Consider the following 18895-nt stretch of genomic DNA (forward strand, 5'->3'; position numbering starts at 1 on the left):
ATGGATGGCAGAGGAAAAGAACAGAAAGAAGAGTTGCCAAATAATAATAGTAATAATAAACTAAAAGCTAAAACATGCAAGCAAAAAGCAAGCAGACTTCAGAATCTTAGCAGAAATGCATCCTCCGTGACTCCTACGGCTACCGCGAAATCCAGTGTCACTAACTGAAACGCCCCGTCAAAGGCTGCTCTAACTCATGAAGTCTGAAGTCGCCTGTGCAATCCGACTTCCTCCTCCACGTCATGCATGCTAATTATGTCAGGGAACAGGTTAACAGGTGCACTGCTGTCATGTCTTCCATGAGGAGAAGTAATATCCTGTGATAGTTCCTGAGAGCACTTCCACACCAGCACAGCGAAATCTCCTGCCCTTTTCAGTGTTCATCCTCCCTGCCCGTGGAGTGAAGAGGACCTGGAGTTTTGAGAATCAAGCAGTAGGAGCTGGGATATTTATTACTGGGACTTAACATTTATAAAACAGCACAAACCAATGTTGCGTGGAGACGTCGTGAGACGTGACTCCCTCCAGGGCACTGCCGTGTTTGACTGCACCAGCCGGCACAGGACAGAGCTCCGGGCAGGCCAGCACATGGACAGCAGATGGCCCACGGGCCCCTGGCGGCAGGACTGGCCTGGTCACTGAGTTTAGTGGGGACTGTGACCCGGAGCAGCCTCTTAGCGGCTCTGGGCTTGCATCTCTGGGCGTCTCATCCCCAGCACCCCACCCTCAAGCCCCGGGGTTTCTACACCTGTCTGCTTCCGTGACAGACAGGATGGGCAAGAGCAGGGCGGCGTGTTAGGGCCTGACAGCTGCTCCCACCCCGTGTTACAAGATTCCTTAAATACAGTCAACAGCAGGCAAAGGATGGCGCCCAGCAAAGCCATTCAACTCGTTTCCAGTTAAGGTGACTGCTAATGAAGGGCATGCGAGCGTACCGTCACAAAGCAGAAGTACTGCAATGGTTTTCACCGTGGTGGGGTCAGGACACCCTCGGAGAATCTTAAGAAAGCGGAAACTGCTTTCCCAGGAAGACGTGAGTGGGCTGGGAGGACGGAGGACCTGACCAGGACACACCTGGGATCTGGATTCTGCTTGCTCCTCCCGCTCTCCCTCCCATCGGGCTCTGCGCTCACCCTTGCCACCCAGTCAGGTTCCAAACCCCACAGTCGGTCTTCGCTCTGTCCCCGCTACACTGTCCTCCTGCTCCCTGAAAGCCGTCACGTCTGTGCCTGGCCTAGGGCTCAGGCAGGCAGCTCCCTTCCTCTGCAGTGCATCAGGTCCTGGTCAGCGAGGAAGGCACAGTGACAGCCCCGAGGCACTGCTGACACGGAGAAAGCTCCCAGCAGCAGGCAGCGCTTCTCCCAGCTCCACAATCGGACGCTAAGTTTCTGGCAGAACCACTGTGGCTGTGTTTGTGGCACGCTGGCGACACATCACACACCTCAACCGTGTGGGAAAAGCAGCCAAATCAGTCACACACGTAGCGCAGGCTAAGAAGCCACAGACTGGCAAACGACTTCACTGTGGGAGAAAGGACAGGAGCCTCTGCAGTTGCTAAGACCAGGAAGTCACCGCACTCAGCAAAACCGGTCTTCGCTTCCCCAAACGCACCACTGCTTCAAGCACAATGACGCAAGTCTTGGGAATGCTTAAGGAAAAACACACGTCTGTGTTTATCAGCCATGCAGCTGCCCTCAGGAAGAGGCTTCGTCAGAGCCGAGAACAGAGAGGCTGCGGAGGGCAGACCCAGGTCGCAGGCATCAAGTCCAGGTCCACCGTCCCCCCAGGTGGCTGAGGGCAGCCCTGCACCCCCGGGGCTGCCCAGGGATGACCCTAACTTACAGCCACCTTAACTGTGACTCCCACTGTCTCTAGGGGCAGGGACGTGAGTGGGCACGCAGAGGTAGTGCAGGACGGAGCGAGCCGTCCCCTCCCTGTTCCTCGCAGCCACAATGCTATGACACGTGTTGACCAAGGACGGGCAGCGTGGGGACGTGGACAGACACAAAAGCTGATGACTGCCACCCTTGGGAGGAAGGTAACAGCCAGAGCGCCCGCTGCACGTTAACGGTCTCCTTGCAGCAACCAGGAGCGGTGCCCCACCCATCTCGAGTAAGCATCTTGGTTGCTGGGCAGTGACTGTCGGAGCAGAGGGGCTGGGGGAGAACTCCGAATGCAGGGGGGAGAAGCAGAGGGCCCCCACGCGCCGTGCCATGCACCGTGGCGGCCCCGCTTACTGACCCGCAGGCTTCCGCGACTACCCACTGACATGCGCTCATCTTCATCAGAAGCCTATTGAGAGAAAGGACGGAAGCAGCGTGAAGTGGAATCGGCACACACGTGGGAGCCGACGTGGCCTGCCCGGGCCTCAGATGGAGGCGGCCGCCTCGGGAAGCCTCAGCGGGCCGAGGCCCCCGGCCATCGGGCTGGGCACGCTCTGCACAAGGCTGTTTACGCAGGCTTAAGTAATTTCACTGGCGTGGTGGTGTCTACATCACAGGTAACACACAAGGTATAAATAAGCCTCCGTGTGGTTAGTATGCAAGTTATTCACGGGCACGTCACAGCAAACAAAGCACTCCCAGAGTGAGGACTATGTTAACACCCGACCACTTCTCACACGCACACGCTACTCACCAGCCGTACAAGAAAGCGTTCAGAGCCGAGTCCAGGTCTTTGTTTAGGTAACGTGAGGGGTTTTCAAAAAGTTCATGGAAAATGCGTATTATGGAAAAGCTATGCATGCAGTTTAGATTTTGTCGCACCAAAGGAAACTTGGCTTTAATTCTATTTTTTCCACAAACATTTTCGAGTTCCCCCGAAGCAGCAGTAGTAGGAGAGCATTAATTTATTTCGTGAGCACCACGTAAATGTCAGCCACCAGAAGTGCACGTCGGACTCGCGTCAAACGGGGAGGGATAAACAAACACGGTACTGACCGATGCGGTTCTTCTGGACCTACGGGAGCAGCGCTCGCTGTCTTCCTAGCGGAGCAATGAGGAGACAGCAGAGGAAGGTCAGACACACACGCAGCACCACCCACAGAATCCCTGGCCGCAGTGTCACACAAACGTTTGCTTTGCTTTGGTTCCAGGCTTCCGCTGAACACAGTGGGGGGAAGGGGCGGGGCTCTGGGAAACAGAAACCATGGGCCTGCTTCATTCTGGCTCGGCAACCAGTGTGCACGGGGGCAGACCAGCGGCCGCTTAAATTAACCTGCTCTCCCCCGACCCGACACGCAGAGCCTCCTCCTCCTGGGGGAGTCAGAAGGTAGACCGCCTCCCCCAGAGACTCGGCCAAGTTACCGGCTGTCTGCTCTGTCTCGTGGGTTCCAGGGCACACACAGTCGTGCACACTGGGGTTCTCTAAGCTGGGGTCTACCTCTGACCACACCTGCTCACCCTGTCACGTCTGTCGTCAGCATCTTAAGACTGGTGCCGCTCGAGCCCGCAGTGACGGCGGACACCACCGACCTGCGCTTCTGCCACACGGGAAGTGTGCGCTCTCCTACACTGGGAGCGTACTCTCTGTATCACACGCAGGCGTCCGAGACGCGAGGAGCTCGCTCCGGGTTATCGGAGGCATCAGGGACGAGCCAGGCTGCCCACAAGGCCAATCACGCCTCAGGGGCAGGAGGGCGGCATGGATTAGCCTTGCACCCTCCACACCAGGGGACAGCTCAAACGCTCCCCTGCCAGGGCCTCCAGCGAGGGCGAGGAGGCCAGGCGTGCCGTCGGCTGAGCAGGCGCTCAGGCGACCTGGGAAGGTTGCTCTGGATCAGGCTGGGGCGGCAAAGGGACTTTCTCACCAAGGAGCAGCAGGCAGAGCCGACGAGCTGGGAGGGCCCCGCAGGGAGGGTGGAGAAAGGCTGGCCCGAGGGCCGGGGCAGCCGGAGGGAAGCGGCGGAGCCGACTGTGCCCTCTGGCAGGCTGTGGCAGTAATGGGAGGGTTTTCAGGAAAGTTCGCGAGCCGGGGGGCACATGCCCAGCCGGAGCCATAAGGGCGAGTCCTCTGCCCGAGATTACTGGGGAGGCTGTGGGAGAGGAGCCCCCCACACTGGTAGCCTGGAGACGCCAGCGGCCGGCTGCTGCTGGACACACGGGCTGGAGGCCTGGCCAGGTCTGTTTCTAAGCAGGCTCCCCCCAGGGACGTAAACAATCAGGGACCAGACACAGAAATCTCCGGAACAAAACCTCTCCGTATTAAATTACGTTGCAACAGGAATCTATCTACATAATGAAACCGCGTGAGAATTACATTATAAGCCATGCTTAAGTCTTAAAATTGTAATCGAGGCCTACCATCCACTGCTCGATGTCACCCCATTTTGTGTCCAGCCCATAATATTTCTAGGGACAGAAAGGAAAGACAGTTAGGCAGGAAGTGAAGAGGGAAGCGTGCAGGACGTGGTGGGGACATGCATTTCCACACTGCTGCCCGTGCTCGTGGGACAGGGCACCCTGGGCTCTGCGGGGGGCACCTCTACTCCCTGCAGGCCCCTAATGAGACCTCCCCCCCTCCCCAGCCCAGAGAGCAGGAGGCAAAGCATCGCCGGGGCCAGAGCAAAGCCGGGCCCGCAGCACTGCAGGCTCTGCTGTCGGCTGTAGCGCACCTTCGAGCAGACACCGCCTCAGAGAAGCCAAGTGCCAGGCCCGCGTTACGACGTCGGAAATGAGGAGACCGGGGAGAGGGCAGACTGCACGCGACCCCAGGTTCCCGGCACACCTGTCTGCTGTCGGCACCTGTGCTGAATGGGGCCCCTGAGATTTCTCTGGAGGGCATTCCGGCCTGCAAAGATGACTGCAGCTAAGCCCTGGCCTTGTCCGGGACGACCAGGCAGCCCTCGGGTGACGCTGGGGGCGGCTGCAGCTAAGCCTTCTCCGCTGCTTGTGCAGACCACAGGGGTTCCAGGCAGAACCAGAAAAGCAGGCCCCGAATGGCTGCCGCCGCCACTCCACACAGGGGGCCTCTGCTTCGTGGGAACCAGCTGAAGGCCCCAAATTGCGGGGTTTACTTTTCTCCCTTCCTTTCCCTCAGTTTCCAGTAAGGAAACCTCATCGAGCACACATGAAAACCTTACAATCGGAAGGAAAACACTGGGTGCCAGGAGAGCAGGACAACACAGCCAGTGGCCAGGTGTGGTCCTGCCAGCTGTGGTCTGGCTTCATGCCACAGGGCGGCCAGGGTTAGGATGCTCTCCGTTTCACCCTTTCTCCTAGAGATGGTGGAAGTGGAAAAATGGATGGGGAACACTTAGGGGAGAATTTAACAATGCTACAAAAAGTATAAGAACCACATCTTTTTTTATATGTTACTTCCTTAGAATATAAAGTCCAAAAGTTAACAACAGCAAGCAGTTCGCCAAGCTAGGTGACTGCATCAGCCTGGGGCCTCCTGCGTCCTTACTGTCAACTTCCAGATCTTTCTCATGGAAAGTGCGAAGAATTCACCCTTCTCGTATTCAATGGCTTAGCTACAAAGACAGAGCATCGTTTTATAAAAAAGGAGTGGGACTTATATTAATTTACAATTAAACGATTCCCAAAGAAAGCCGTCACTTCTACTTTCCTTCGCCCTCGTTCTGGGCCTATCTCAAATCCTGCACAGTGCAAGTTGCGCTTTTCATGATAAAATGCAAACCAGGATTCAGACTGTCACCTGGTCCACGGGTGGGCCTGTACAGAGTGTCTGTGCCTGCAGCCGTACCTCCATGCCGTTCAGGAAACTCAAGTGCCATTAGCTAGTGGTGCCAACGTTAGCAGCGCCAGCCCAGCAAAGTCCAGAAAGGGCAAAGTATGTCCAATGTAAATACTGCGATGGCCAGTGAGTCATGCAGAGGGAAGGGCCAGCCTGAGGCAGGAGGCGCTTGGCTTTCAGAAATCGATGTGGTTCCCGAGAAACCATCACGCCCAGCGCCGATGGCTGCAGAATGTTCGCTGCCTCCTTTTCCTCTTCGTATACCTCAGTGATAAGGAAAGGTCACCTTCAGACACGGGCTCCTGCAGCACCACGCACCTGCTCTTCCCTGGGGGAGTGCGGGCTCCGGCTGCTGCACCCTGGGCCCAAACGCACATCCGCACAACATTGTCTACACCTGGGGTGTGGCAGGGAGGAAGCAGTAATGACCCAGAGGTCCCGGGGTCTGCGTCCTGGGGTAGCCGGTTAAGCGCACATCACACCCCATATGCGAGGGCTGATCCAGCTCCCTGCTCATACACCTGGGAAGGCAGCAGATCAGGGCCCAGTACTGGGTCCCAACCGCCCGTGCCGGTGAACAGGATGGAGTTCCAGGATCCTGGCTTCAGATTAACCCAGACCTGGCTTTGTAGAAGTCTAGGAAGTGAAGTATGATTTTATTGATAACATTTTTAAAAAATATTTTTCCAGTTTCTTGAGCAGAGTGGAGATGAGGACAGCACTCAGCATGCAGAAATGTGTGGGGTTGTGGGGAACCTGTGAGTATGCGTTCCGAGTCAGAAGGCTGCATAGAAAGTACAGGGAACAGCAAGAACCTCTAGGTGACTGCACCGCAAGGTGGCCAGCCCCTTCCCAGGCAAACAGCAGCGCATGCAGTGAGCAAACAAACAGCCTACCTTTTGAACTTGATAGATCTACCAAAAAGGACAAAAGAAAAAGGGAAAGAAATGTAAAATTCAGTTAAAGCAGCAGGAACAATCAGAAGGAAGGAGTACCATTATATTCATGGAACTGTATCTGTGAACTGCATTCAATCTGTTCTTGTACTAATATCACATTAACATAAAAAATAAGATTTAAAAAAGAAAGGTGCAGATGTAACCAGAGCTATGAATGAAAGCCGTACCAGGAAAACATAGTGAATACTGGCAAAATCCGATGAAAACGTTTGGGAGTGTTCCTGGAGGCGTTGGTAAACCACCATTCACTTCATGGTCCAGGCCGGCCGGCAAGGCCCAGCGTGCTCACACCAGCTGGGGCTGCCACCCCTCTGCCAGCCTGGCACACACATTTGTGTAACGTGTTACCACCCATGGGTGACAGTTCACCTTCACCTTCAAAATTCACTTTCATAATAAAGTAAGTTCAACCGAAAGGCTGCAAATTCACAATAGAATTCACAGATTATGACGAGGGCAGCTTTGATTTTCTGACTTAGTCACACAGAGAATGCCGAGAAGTTCCAGCCACCCAGAGTGACCATGAGAACACAACAGAAACACATTTCAATGGGAGCTCATCACCACGCATGGAGTTGACAGTTAATTAAGGTTTTCTCCCACTTGTGTAGCAATGCTAGGTAAGCCCGAGATACCGACCCACCTTCCCTCCATTCATTCAGCAAAACACTGACTGTGTCAGGCAAGGTCAAGACTGTGCAGAGCCTTGGCGTTCCCAGTCTTCCGAGAGCACAGGTGAACACAGTCGTTATCACGACCATAAAAAGCACAGCCTCTCCGACCAAAGTGTTGGTCAAGCCCAGGGCAACGCAAGAAATCAAGCATTTTTTTCATTTGAACCTGAAGTTTAAGGTTCCACTTGTATTTCCCAATGAACATTTACATCTTATCCTGCTACTGAGTCCATTATAAAGAAGTCGTGTACTTTCAACAGCTCTCAAGACACAGCTAACGTAAGCTGGCCGTCTGCACTGTGCGACAGCAGTGTTTACCCGAGACCTGCCTGGGGTCTGGATGACTCTCAGCTAGCTCTCTGCCCCCACACTGGGCGACTGGTGCCTCTCATAGCTCTTTCCCCGCACACACCCCTTGGGGATCCCAACCCTAGTCACCAGGGCCCCCCTCTTCGGCTCCTGCAGGTGTTTCCAGAACACACCCCCCTCCCTCCATGAAACCCTGCCTGCTGGGCGACACCTGTGTGCAGGTGGGCGGGCTCACAGCCCAGCTCATGTTTCTCAATTCTGACTCCAAAACATCCACCCTACTGGTAAGACACTGGCGTATTCATTTCCCCTGAATCAACAACTTAAAATGCCAGCACCCCAGGATCTCAGATTGTATAACCTCAAATTGTGTTAGCTGGTTCTAAAAATAGCCAGCCCCAGAGACCTGATAGGCAAGGGGAGAAGGCAGATGCTGTCAATCCACCTTCCTAAGCCCTAACCCCGGCCCAAGGTCACGCCCTCTGGCCTCGTCCTTCTCCCTGCTACACAGGTGTCCCCACACTCTGGCCTTTGGTCAGATCAAGTAGCAGGTGGATGAACAGCGACTGCTTCTGTGTTTGCTGCAAACCTTTGCTAAGGAAAGTGTGCATTTCCGTCTGACACGCTGTGCGTCACTCGGCACTAGCGGAAACCTTCTCTTCAAGGTGTTCTGTGCTTGGATCAGGTGGATCATCCCATCTCCCCGGCCCCGGCCCCGCTGTGGGCGCCCGGCCAACTGCAACCCACCCCTGCTGTTTGTTTCTGCTGTGCGTGCGACTCTGAGGCAGAGGGTGTAACCGGAAGACCACCAGGTCTGCGGCAGTGCGATCTCCCCGGGATAACTTCTTAGTGCTGGGAAGACAGTCGTCTTGCCCACCTGCAAGGTTCGGGCGGTGGCCCTCTCACTGAGACGGGACCTGAGCCCTGCACGGCCCTACCTGCCGGGCTCTGAGACGTCCGCCCTCTCCTCCATTCTAATAATGAAGTATCGTCTATTTTATTTAAAATCATTCAAATCCTTGCTTTGAAGTCACCAACTTTAAGCAGTGATGCTATTTCAAGACCCTGCGCTTGCGATGGTCAAACTGTCACGCACATAAATGACAGCTGCCGTGGGCTGACTGGGTGAATGCAGACGACACGGCGGAGCCGGGGCTCTGTCCATCCTTAACCCGTCCTCCGGCGGCTCTCAGCTCCCAGCACAGCTTCCTGCCCACCTCTCAGTCCTCTGCTTTGACAGAAATGGCTTTTCCCCAGGCTGCTGTCACTCGGGGTCCCCACGGGCTGTCTCGGTCAGGGTCAGACACTCAGCCCCCTCCCTGACACATCCTGCCATCTACCCAGGCTGTCACTCCACACTGGTGAGGGACAGGTGGGGCAGGGGAGTGTGGACCAGTACAGGTGCGCTGCTTCATCACAGCCTGCCGGGGACACTGGGGAGGGACAGGTGGGACAGGGGAGTGTGGACCAGTACAGGTGCGCTCGCTTCATCACAGCCTGCCGGTGACCCCGGAGTGGGAGGGATGTGGAGACGCCAGGATGGTGGTGGAGGTTTGAGGGATCCACAGTTGAATGAAAAAGGTGACTTTTACCAACGTCAGTCCTGGGTCTGAGTGCAGAGCAGGGGCCTGAGACAGCTCACTGGATCCCCACAAACCCCTTCGATGTCTCCACGACCGAAGTGAAACACACCCTTAGGATGGAGAATTCCATAGTTCTAATGCGGCTGCTAAGCCAACAACCCTGGCAGGTCTGACTGAGGAAGGCGAACCAGGTCACTGGCTTTCTCGGGGTTTAACCCGGGGTCCTCTGTAGGGCCACAGGGGCGGGGGTCCCTCTGCCTGCAGCCTGGGGGACTCCCCTTTCCTGTGTGTGCAGTGGGGCAGCCTCACTGGGCGCCGTAAGGGGCAGTGAGAGCCAGCCAAGGCCCCAGCACCTGCCACACGTCTCCCTCACTTTCACAACACCAAGATTAAATGGCTGAGAGTCGGTTTCTCATCTTTGGTAGCGAGGTGTTTTGTTTTGTTTTTTTGTCTGTAGCGTGTGGTATTGCAGCTGAGACGCAGGAGCCCAGTAGCGCCTCTTTCTCACACTGGAGAACAGGGTTTCCCTGCCCAGCAGGGGAGAAACGGGAAAGAAGCTGCCCAAAGAGACAATTTCTTGCCTTAACTCACTGTAATTTTTATTGTCCAAATCGAAAGCTTTGGCCAGAGGACTCTGTAACCAACTCATAGTGTATCATGCATATATTTAATGAATGCTATCAGTAAGCAAGGACGGAATGCAGTTTAACTAAATGCATAACCTAGAACACAGACGTGTGGTACATGAGAGATGCCCACCTGGCTGTGTAGAAATGTGGCACGCATGCTTGGCGAACGTTTCCTTACACTGAGAGGCACGAGAAGCTGATTTCCGACCCCATCGCGAAACCCAGGGTCGGATCCACCTGTGCTTCTCCGCCTCCTGGCCCGATTCCGTGGCGTGGCTCTCACAACGCAGCCACAGGTCACAACTCAGCAGGGCAGGGACTTCAAGTCCGACCAATGTGGCAAAACTCGGCAGCGCAACGAAATATGTTCCTATGACTCCTTCACGACTTTAATCTAAGAAGGACTGAGGGACTGTTGGGGAAGCACGGGAAGCAGATTAAGCCGGATGCGGCTGCGGGCACGCGCACCGCTGGGCCGAGCTGCAGGAGCGGCTCCCACCAGGCCCTGACAGCAAGCTGCCGCCTGCACAAACAGGCGCAGCCTAAGAAAGGGCGGCCCCTGCCCCCTTAGTGACCCACCTTACAGTACCCCGAGGGCCCCAGAAGTGTCCAGCATGCAGCGGGCTGGCCAGTGTCTACCGAGGGGACTGAAGTTTCTACAGAGAATCGACCGCAGTTTGAGAAAGCAATCGGGGCTCTGTCATTTATAAAAATATAAATCTTTAAAGAGCCATCATCGGGCTTCCCGGGAGGCCTGCAGCAGCCAGCGTGTGGGGGCTCAGCCTGCAGGAGCTGCGCAGGTCAGGGCGTGGGCGATGCTGTCGCAGGAGGAGCCAGGGGTCTTCAGAGAGTTCATGGAAAAAGCGTATCACGAAAAACCTGGGCGTGGCTTCCATTTTTTTGCACCAAAATAGACTGGCCTTTCCATTCCACTTCCCTAGGGGCTTCCTGCAGGCCCCTCGTATGGGGCAGGGGTGCAAACCCGCTGCCTGCGCCTCTCTCCCTGTCGCAGCTCAACACCTCTCTTTGGAGGCTTTTCTGAAAACAAGAGACTGCTACGGGCCACACCTCAGCTCCCTCCCCTGCCGCGCCCGGCGGACGTCACTCAGGTCCCAGCCCCGGAAGACCCAGGACTGGCCCTCCACTGAGGGCCGGGGAGGCGAGGCGGCCACTTCACAGGAGCACTGCGGAGGGACTGTTGTCCAGTTTTAAAGCGGCAGCTGTGACTCCAGGTGTAAACGTGTTGGGAAAATGCTAACCCTATGCTTCTTAGAGTAAATTATGAGAAAAAGCGCACACCCCAAAAACCCAAATACCGGAAGCAAAATCATGAAAACTAGAACTTATTTACCACTGCGTTTGTGCTCACAGCAGTGAGGGGAGGCGTGAGGCGAGCTGCTGTCCAACACCGCTGAGCCTCTCTTCATCTGTAACACCCGCCTCACAGCGGCTCAGGCCGCTCCCAACCACGGCTGAGGGTGGTGCAGCCACGCCCGCGCCCGCCCCATCACTGCGGAGACCGGCTCGGCGCCACCCTGCCTCAGGGACTGTGCTAACGGAACTCGGGGCTTCAGTTTCTGGACTCTTCATCCCATGTGGAAGAGTTTTCTCCCCCAAATTTAAACCTGGCCACACCCCCTCGGGGGCTTGTGCGTTTCCACTTGCGGTGGCAAAGGCCCTGGGCAGGGAAGGGAGCGGAGGGACCGAGTCCCCACAGGCGATGCGACCTCCATCCTGTGAGGGATGTGGCGGAAAATGCGTACCAGAAATCTAGACTTTCATCTGCAACCTCACAAGTGGTAAAAATTGGTCTGGCTTAAAATCTGGCAATGTGAGGGGCTGGCGATGTGGCGCTACAGGTTAAGCCGCCGCCTGCAATGCCAGCACCCGCATCAGAGGGCCAGTTCAAGTCTCATCTGCCCCGCTCCTGCTCCAGCTCCCTGCTGATGTGCGCACAGGAAGGCAGTGGAAGATGGCCCGAGTGCTGGGACCACTACCCACGGGGGAGACTTGGGCGTTCCTGGCTCCTGGCTTTGGCTTGGAACACCCCTGGCTATTGCGGCAATTTGGGGAGTGAAGCAGCAGATGGAAAATCTTGTTCTCTTTCTGTCTCTCCCTCTCTTTCTCTGTGACCCTGCCTTTCAAATAAACACTCCTAACAATAATAATGGAAATGAAGAAATTTGGCAATCTGAGCCGAACAAGAGCCTGTGTCTGAGGGCAGCTGCTTCCCTCTGTCCATCACACAAGTTCCACTCTTCCTCACAAGAAAAGCCCTGTGGGGCGGGGCCGGTCCTGGACTTGAGAGGGGCCATCTGCCATGCTGCCCTCAAGGTCAGGGCAAAGAGCCCTCACCTGTCAGAAGTGAAGGAAAGTGGTAGCCAACAGCAGAACAGGTGTGCAAACACATGGCCACCACTTTCCCACGGGGGCAACCTCTTCGAACGCTCATTCTCTTCTCCCCACCACACCCCGGCTCCAGGTGTCCCGAAACCCACTCGCTGCTGCAAAGACCACAGGGGACACACTCTTAAATGACACAAGCGTTTGAACAATTTTAACCTCCTCATCTTCCCTGTTTGAATTCAGAGGACCGAGATGCCAGCTCAACAAACCGTAGACCCAGCACCACCTGGCTCCCATCAGTCGGGGTGGGGTAGGCTGGACTGGGCAGGTCCACCAGGCAAGTGGCCTCTGGTGTCGGGCTCCGTATACGCGTGTAGCATCACACGGGCGTGCCTGCCACCCATGCACGTGTGCGCCTGGCTAGATCCTGAGCCACGGCCCTGGGTGAAGTGGAACAGGAAACACACAGGAGTGGCCCGCAACGGGCGCTTCTATCTGATTCTGTGCCTGGAGCTGAGACGGCTGCGGCCAGAACCCACCAGGAGCCCCCGCGGTACCTCCTTCTGCTGCCGCTCCAGCTCCTTCATGCGGATCTCCCGAGCCTCGGCGCGGGCTGCTCGCTTCGCCGCAAGCCTGGCCTCCGCCTGGAACAGACCAGAGAGCTCATTAGAGGACAGGCAGCCAGCGCGTTCCCGGGACACGGCTAGTGATGCTGCGGAGAGAAAACCTTGTTCCGAGTTTAACAAACAGAGCAATGAACCACAGCGGCGCCGGGTTTAAGAGGTCACAGGAGGGGCTGGTGCTGCAGTGCAGAGAGCCCAGCTGCCACTTGCGATGCCCCAGTCACAGCACCAGCTGGAGTCCTGACCGCTCCGCTTCTGCTCGGAAGATGGCCCACGTGCTTGGACCCTGCCACCCCAGTGGGATACCTGGATGGGGTTCCTAGCTCCTGGCTTGGGCCTGGCCTGGACCTGGCTGCTGTGGCCATTTGGGGAGTGAACCGGCAGATGGAAGGTACCTCCCTCCTACGCCCAGTCACCCTGCTTTTCAAATAAATCAATCCTTTAAAACAGTCACGGGAGTGATGACGGGAGTTCAAAGGGACTTCACAAAGTTCTTTCAAAAATGCAACTGAAAGATAAACTGATTTCGGTGGAAGGAAAGTTTGAAATACATGTTATTTTCCAGAAAGTTCATTTTCCGCGAGCTTTGGAAGACTTCTGGTTTGCATGGCTTTCGAAATTTTTTGCTCCAACATAAACATCTTCTAATTCCATTTTCCGTGCCCTCTGTGAGGGGTGCTATGCTGTGTGCCCCTCAGAACACTATCAGGCAGGTGCTGTTCCCACCCCCACACAGAGAGGTGAGCGCCCTGCCCACGCTCACACAGCCCACAGTGGCAGGGCTGCGCTGCCTGCTCCCTTCACGCCCGCACGGCAGAAGCACAGGACAGAGCACGGGCTCTGGCGCCACTGCAGGTCCCTCGGCTCCCCTCCCTCTGCTGAGCAGGAAGCGGAGGCTGCCAGACCCCGGGACTCTGACCCCGGCCTGCAGACTTCCTGTCCAGTCACCTCCTGCCACACCCTGCTGCCCTCAGCTTCCCCCTCCCCCAAGGAGAACACGGAGCCAGAGGAAGGCCACCGGCTGCTGCAGGCCTCCCGGGGTTCCCGTTCACTGCCCAGCGCTGTTCTGCCACGACCCCCGGGAGCTCTGGCCTTTGACCACGGCTCCCACACGCGGATTCACCACTCGGGCAGCACCCAGCACAGTACCGGCGCGCAGGCTTTGACCACGGCTCCCACACGCGGGCTCACCACTCGGGCAGCACCCAGCACAGTACCGGCGCGCAGGCTTTGAGCACGGCTCCCACACGCTGCTCACCACTCGGGCAGCACCCAGCACAGTACCGGCGGGCAGGCTTTGACCACGGCTCCCACACGGGCTCACCACTCGGGCAGCACCCAGCACAGTACCGGCGCGCAGGCTTTGACCACGGCTCCCACACGCTGCTCACCACTCGGGCAGCACCCAGCACAGTACCGGCGCACAGGCTTTGACCACAGCTCCCACACGCTGCTCACCACTCGGGCAGCACCCAGCACAGTACCGGCGCACAGGCTTTGACCACAGCTCCCACACGCGGACTCACCACTCGGGCAGCACCCAGCACAGTACCGGCGCACAGGCTTTGAGCACGGCTCCCACACGGGCTCACCACTCGGGCGGCACCCAGCACAGTACCAGCGCAGGCTTTGACCACGCTCCCACACGCGGGCTCACCACTCGGGCAGCACCCAGCACAGTACCGGCGCGCAGGCTTTCTGCTCTCAAGCCCCACCTTGCTCCCACCAAAACATTTTGGGAAGACCCCAGCCTCTCCACCCACGGTCCTCCCAGGCGCCACACTGCTCCCTGGAAAATCTCAGGACAGAGGCAGCCAGCAGTGCAATGCTAGGCTGAGCCTTTCTCCAAAGTCTGAGCACCCTGGGGAAGGTGCACCCAGGAGGTCGGTCCCAAGGTCAAGGACATCGCGCCCACCCTGCACTTATGCTGCACTGAATTGTAAATCCAGCTTCCTTCTCAGTCCTAAGTGGTCTCTGCGGCTGGCCTGCGTGTGGCCTGTGAGGAATTTATTTTATGACGTGCTTCGTTCACCAACACAGCCCTGCGGCCCTCAGACCTGGGCTTTGCTTCTGCATTGCTGGTGTCCACGTCCTGGACACGGTACCTTGTGCGGGAGCCTCTCGGGAAGATCCCAGAGCTGGGGGAGGGTTTGGGGAGGGGAGAGAGGCTCATCAGATTGACACTCGGCCACACTCACTTCCTACAGCCCCGCCACTGGGTAAGTGACTAATTCACACCAAGTGCAGCCGCCTCCCCAGCCCTTCCGGGGGAAGCACGAGGCTGGGCGCCCGCCGGTTCTGAGCCAGGCAGACTTTTCACAGCGCCTGACCCCTCCGGGAGAAATGGGGCGGGCTGGGGGGGAAGAGTGGGATAGAACAGTGAGAAAGTGAGAAACAAGACAGGGCCGGAGGAAGGGAGGAGCCACCCATGGGGGGCGGGAAGAGACAGAAGTGTGGGTGTCATAATCCCAGGGGGTCCCCAAGATTCCTGCCTCCTGGAGTACACACCCTGGATCCCCCCTGCCCTTGCGAGTATGCAGACTGTGGATAGGATGATGACACTCCCGATGAGGTCACATGGTATGTGTGCCAAGGTCCCCTCGTCAGCTTGCTCTGGGTTGAACAAGAGGAAGGCTGTGTTTGCTGGGTCTGCCCTAGCCAGGCGAGCCCTCCGAGATGTGGTCTGCAGGTGGGAGGCCCTCGCTGGCCCCGAGGAAGCAAGCTGCCCCAGGCAGAGGCCTGCGAGAGGGGTCTACAGCCCACAGGTGACAGCCAGCAGGAACAGGGGACTCAAGTCCTACAAACACAAGAACTAAATTTTGCAAGAGTCACATGAGCTCAGAAGAGGACCCCAAACTCCAGAGAGGTCCCAGCCCAGCTGGGCCTTGTGAGCCCCGAGCAGGGGACCCCCAGGCCCTGAGGGGTCACAGTGCACGCTGTTGTGAGTGTGCAGTTAGCTCCGACCGGGCATACGCTCTGGCTAACAGGAGGTGGTGAGGGCTGGGACGAGGCCCTGGCACCTGCTCGCCTCCTGGTCCAGCACTCTGGGTTAGTGCTGACTGGGACTGTGCCAAAGGCCCTGGGACAGACCACCCTCCTGAGCAGGTGTGCTGCCGCCTGGGGCTCCCCCCATGCCTGTCCGACCCCAGCCACGCTTGTGGGCCAGCCCTCCCCTAGCAAGAGGCTGCCCTCATGGCTCCCTTCAGCCCGCCTGTCCTCTCTACCCTCACAAGCTGAAAACTGACAGCCCTCGCTGTAAGGGGCGGGGCGGGGCTCGGCAAAGGAGCCACAGAAAGACAGACGCTCCTCCTGGGGACAGAAGCAAGCCAACCCCAGGACAGGCGGACCAGGTCGCCTCTCACCCTGGAGTTCACAAAGACAAGTTTGCGACGCAATCCAGTTTCAAATCCGTACAGTCCCGACCTCCCGCAGCACTCCTCTCTCTCAGGAGCCTCACGTGACTCAGGCGTGACTCAGGCGTGACTCAGACGTGACAAGCAATGGGCTCCTAATACAGGAGGCGATGGCGACCGTTGTGTGGCCTGGAATCTGCCTGCCTCCCCACCAACGGATATGTGAGCCAACGCTGAAGCTGGGGCGAAAACCTATCCCAGCCTCCTCACGGACCCAAAACTGCATGCTCGTTGTCTGGACAGGGGCCTTCCGTGACCCCAGTGGCTCCTGAATTGGCACTCACTAGGGTCCACCTCCCTTCCTCTCTCTGCAGGAGCCCACGGGGAACATGAGCCACAAGGCCTGGGTTCTCCACACCCCACACTCACAGGGCTCCAGGCACGGGGGGACCCTGGGGCCCACCTCCTCCTCCACGGTCCGACACCACCTGGGCTGAGACAGACGCTGAGCATTAAGGGACAAAATCAGATCTCTCTGGTCTGTCATAAAATAACCTGGGAGGGAGACAGGCAGAGCAAATGGCCCTAGGGGGACACCTGGGGGGCTGGGCTGTAGGGACAAGGGTCACTTAGCAGCAGGCACATCTCCTGGAGAACCTGTGAGATGTGCAGCCCTGACTCAGCTCCACCCCGCACTTGCTGAGTCAGAGCTCAGGGTGGGCCCAGCATGTGGGCTTCCACAGGCCCCCGGGGGCACTGACACTGGCTCGAGGGTGAGGACCCCTGTTGTGTCCCCAGGTGTCCATCTCTGTGCCGGGGTTTTTGGCAGTTTTTCACAGTGAATTGTAAAAATTTAAGAAGGGAATGACGTCGCCCTAAACCTAAAGCCACACCCTCGGCTGTGGTTCTGCTAGTACCCGCTGCAGTGTTGTGCCAGCCCTGTCTGCACCCACGCCTGTTCTAGCTGCTGCCTGGGGGGTCAGGGTGGGGCAGAGAGAGGGGGTGGGCACGGCCAAGTGCCCCCAAGGAGCTTCTCAGCATCTCCCCCAGCTGCTGGCCAGAGCGCGAGTCCCACCTTCCCTTGTAGGGGACACAGCCCAGCCCAGGCCCGGGGTCCCCTAAGGAGTTTTACAGCCAGGGCTGGTGCTGGTAAGCATCTGTCTGTGAAGCCAGCATCCCATATGGGCACCGGCTCAAGACCACGCTGCTCCATTTCCAATCCAGCTCCCTGCTAATGTGCCTGGGAAAGCAGTAGCAGATGGCCCAAGTGCTTGGCCCCTGCACCCACGTGGGAGACCTGGAAGAAGCTCCTGGCTCCTGGCTTTGGCCCGGCCCAGCCCTTGCTGTTGCAGCCATTCGGGGAGTGAACAAACAGGTGGAAGACTCCTCTCTCTCTCTCTCTCTCTCTCTCTCTCTCTCCTTCTCTGTCTGTAACTCTACCTTTCAAATAAGTAAATCGTAACAATAATAAAAGAACTTTACAGCCACTGAGCTTTAAAGCAAGGCAGCTGAGGGTGGGCACCACGGGGAAGAAAAGCTCTCACCACACCTGCCTCTTCACAGTAAGGCACAGAGCTGAACCTTGGCCAGTCATTTTACCACGCAGAGACGTGACAGCGCTCTGCTACTGATGCGCTGGGAGACAGAGGTGCACACAGGAAGCACAGCTTCCGGGCCTCTGGGTCTCCCAGTCCCCGTCTACAATAGGGGGCCCAAGGCTGTGGGGGCACCTCTACGGGGGTGCACCCGCCAGGTGTCCGGCTCCCAGACTGGCAGGCAGAGTGGGCAGCTGCTTCCTCCAGGCTACACGGTCCTGGGTGTGGTCTCTAGGGCCAGGCTGGAGAAGCCGTCATCCCGGGTCATAGACAAACGCATGCGTGGGGAGCCGTGGTAATGGCAGGGCCCTGCGCTATGTGAGCTTGATACACGGAAGCCCAGGGCAGGACACAAAGACAGGGACCCTGCCTGCCCTCCCAGGGCCCCCAGCCACCCCCTGCTCAGAGTGCCGGAGATTGCAACCTGCAAAAGGAAGCATCCTCCTTCCAGGTCAGGGAGCTCAGGGACGGCCCAGCAGACTGCGGGTGGAGCCAAGGAGGACCAGAAAGAGAAGGTGTTCACGTGGGCACTGGGAGCAGCCCTGGGTGGAGGCAGCAGAACAGGGAGCCCTCCCAGGCCGGCAGCTCACGGCTTCCCTGCTTCCTGTGCCCCTGCCTGCGGTGGGGGCGTGAAAGCAGCAGGAGACACCGCCCGGGGGTGGGATTCGGCCCAGTACCTCAGGGTTTGGGCACCCCACATTGGGTGACGCCGGGGGCTCTCACAATCCCAACGGTACTTGAGCCCTTCTGTGGTGCCTACCTGAAGTCCCCACGTGGTGCGCTACCAGAACTGTGGAGTCTGAGCTGGAGGGGATGGAGGGGCTGCAGGAGGCTCGCTCAGGAGAGCCCGCACCACTGCAGGGAGCCCTGGCTCTGCTCCCCCACGCCCTGGGAGTCAAGCCTAGCGTGGAGTCTCTACCCATGAATTCTCGCCCTGCAGTTGCAGGAAGAAGTTCTTAACTGCTTCTAAACTCTGGAGGGGCTCCCAGGGGTCGGGACTCCACACAGAAGCTGCAGGAAGGGCCAGGAAGAGCATGAAGCACAGTGGTCAAGTCCTCACCTGAGACCCCCATCCCGTACCAGAGAACCTGACCTGAGACCCCCATCCCGTACCAGAGAACCTGACC

At 57.7% G+C, this 18895-nt stretch overlaps 1 protein-coding gene and 1 long non-coding RNA gene across 51 annotated transcripts in view; one reads left to right on the forward strand and one right to left on the reverse strand.

The window, feature by feature from the left end:
- The window catches only part of LRRFIP1 (LRR binding FLII interacting protein 1), a 129239-nt gene that overhangs the window by 54372 nt on the left and 55972 nt on the right, over nt 1-18895 (reverse strand). For 22 of the 50 annotated variants that reach the window (XR_007916266.2, XR_007916267.2, XR_011387040.1 and 19 more), the window contains exons 2-6: nt 12737-12841; nt 6594-6611; nt 4302-4349; nt 2940-2984; nt 2242-2292 (exon numbers count right to left, since the gene is read on the reverse strand). Coding sequence is in view for 46 of the 50 variants with exons in the window: in XM_070069987.1 (XP_069926088.1) it covers nt 2242-2292; nt 2940-2984; nt 4302-4349; nt 6594-6611; nt 12737-12841 (267 nt within the window). In the remaining 4 variants the exon portion in view is untranslated. The remainder of the gene's footprint in view (nt 1-2241; nt 2293-2939; nt 2985-4301; nt 4350-6593; nt 6612-12736; nt 12842-18895) is intronic. The other 28 variants (XM_070069992.1, XM_070069995.1, XM_070069991.1 and 25 more) reach the window with 3 other exon arrangements.
- On the forward strand, nt 446-10875 carry LOC138848901 (uncharacterized). Its single transcript, XR_011387041.1, has 2 exons — nt 446-9040; nt 9116-10875. It is a non-coding gene; the product is annotated as an uncharacterized lncRNA (long non-coding RNA).

This window comes from Oryctolagus cuniculus, chromosome 3, assembly GCF_964237555.1.
Source record: "Oryctolagus cuniculus chromosome 3, mOryCun1.1, whole genome shotgun sequence".
Lineage (NCBI taxonomy): Eukaryota > Metazoa > Chordata > Mammalia > Lagomorpha > Leporidae > Oryctolagus > Oryctolagus cuniculus.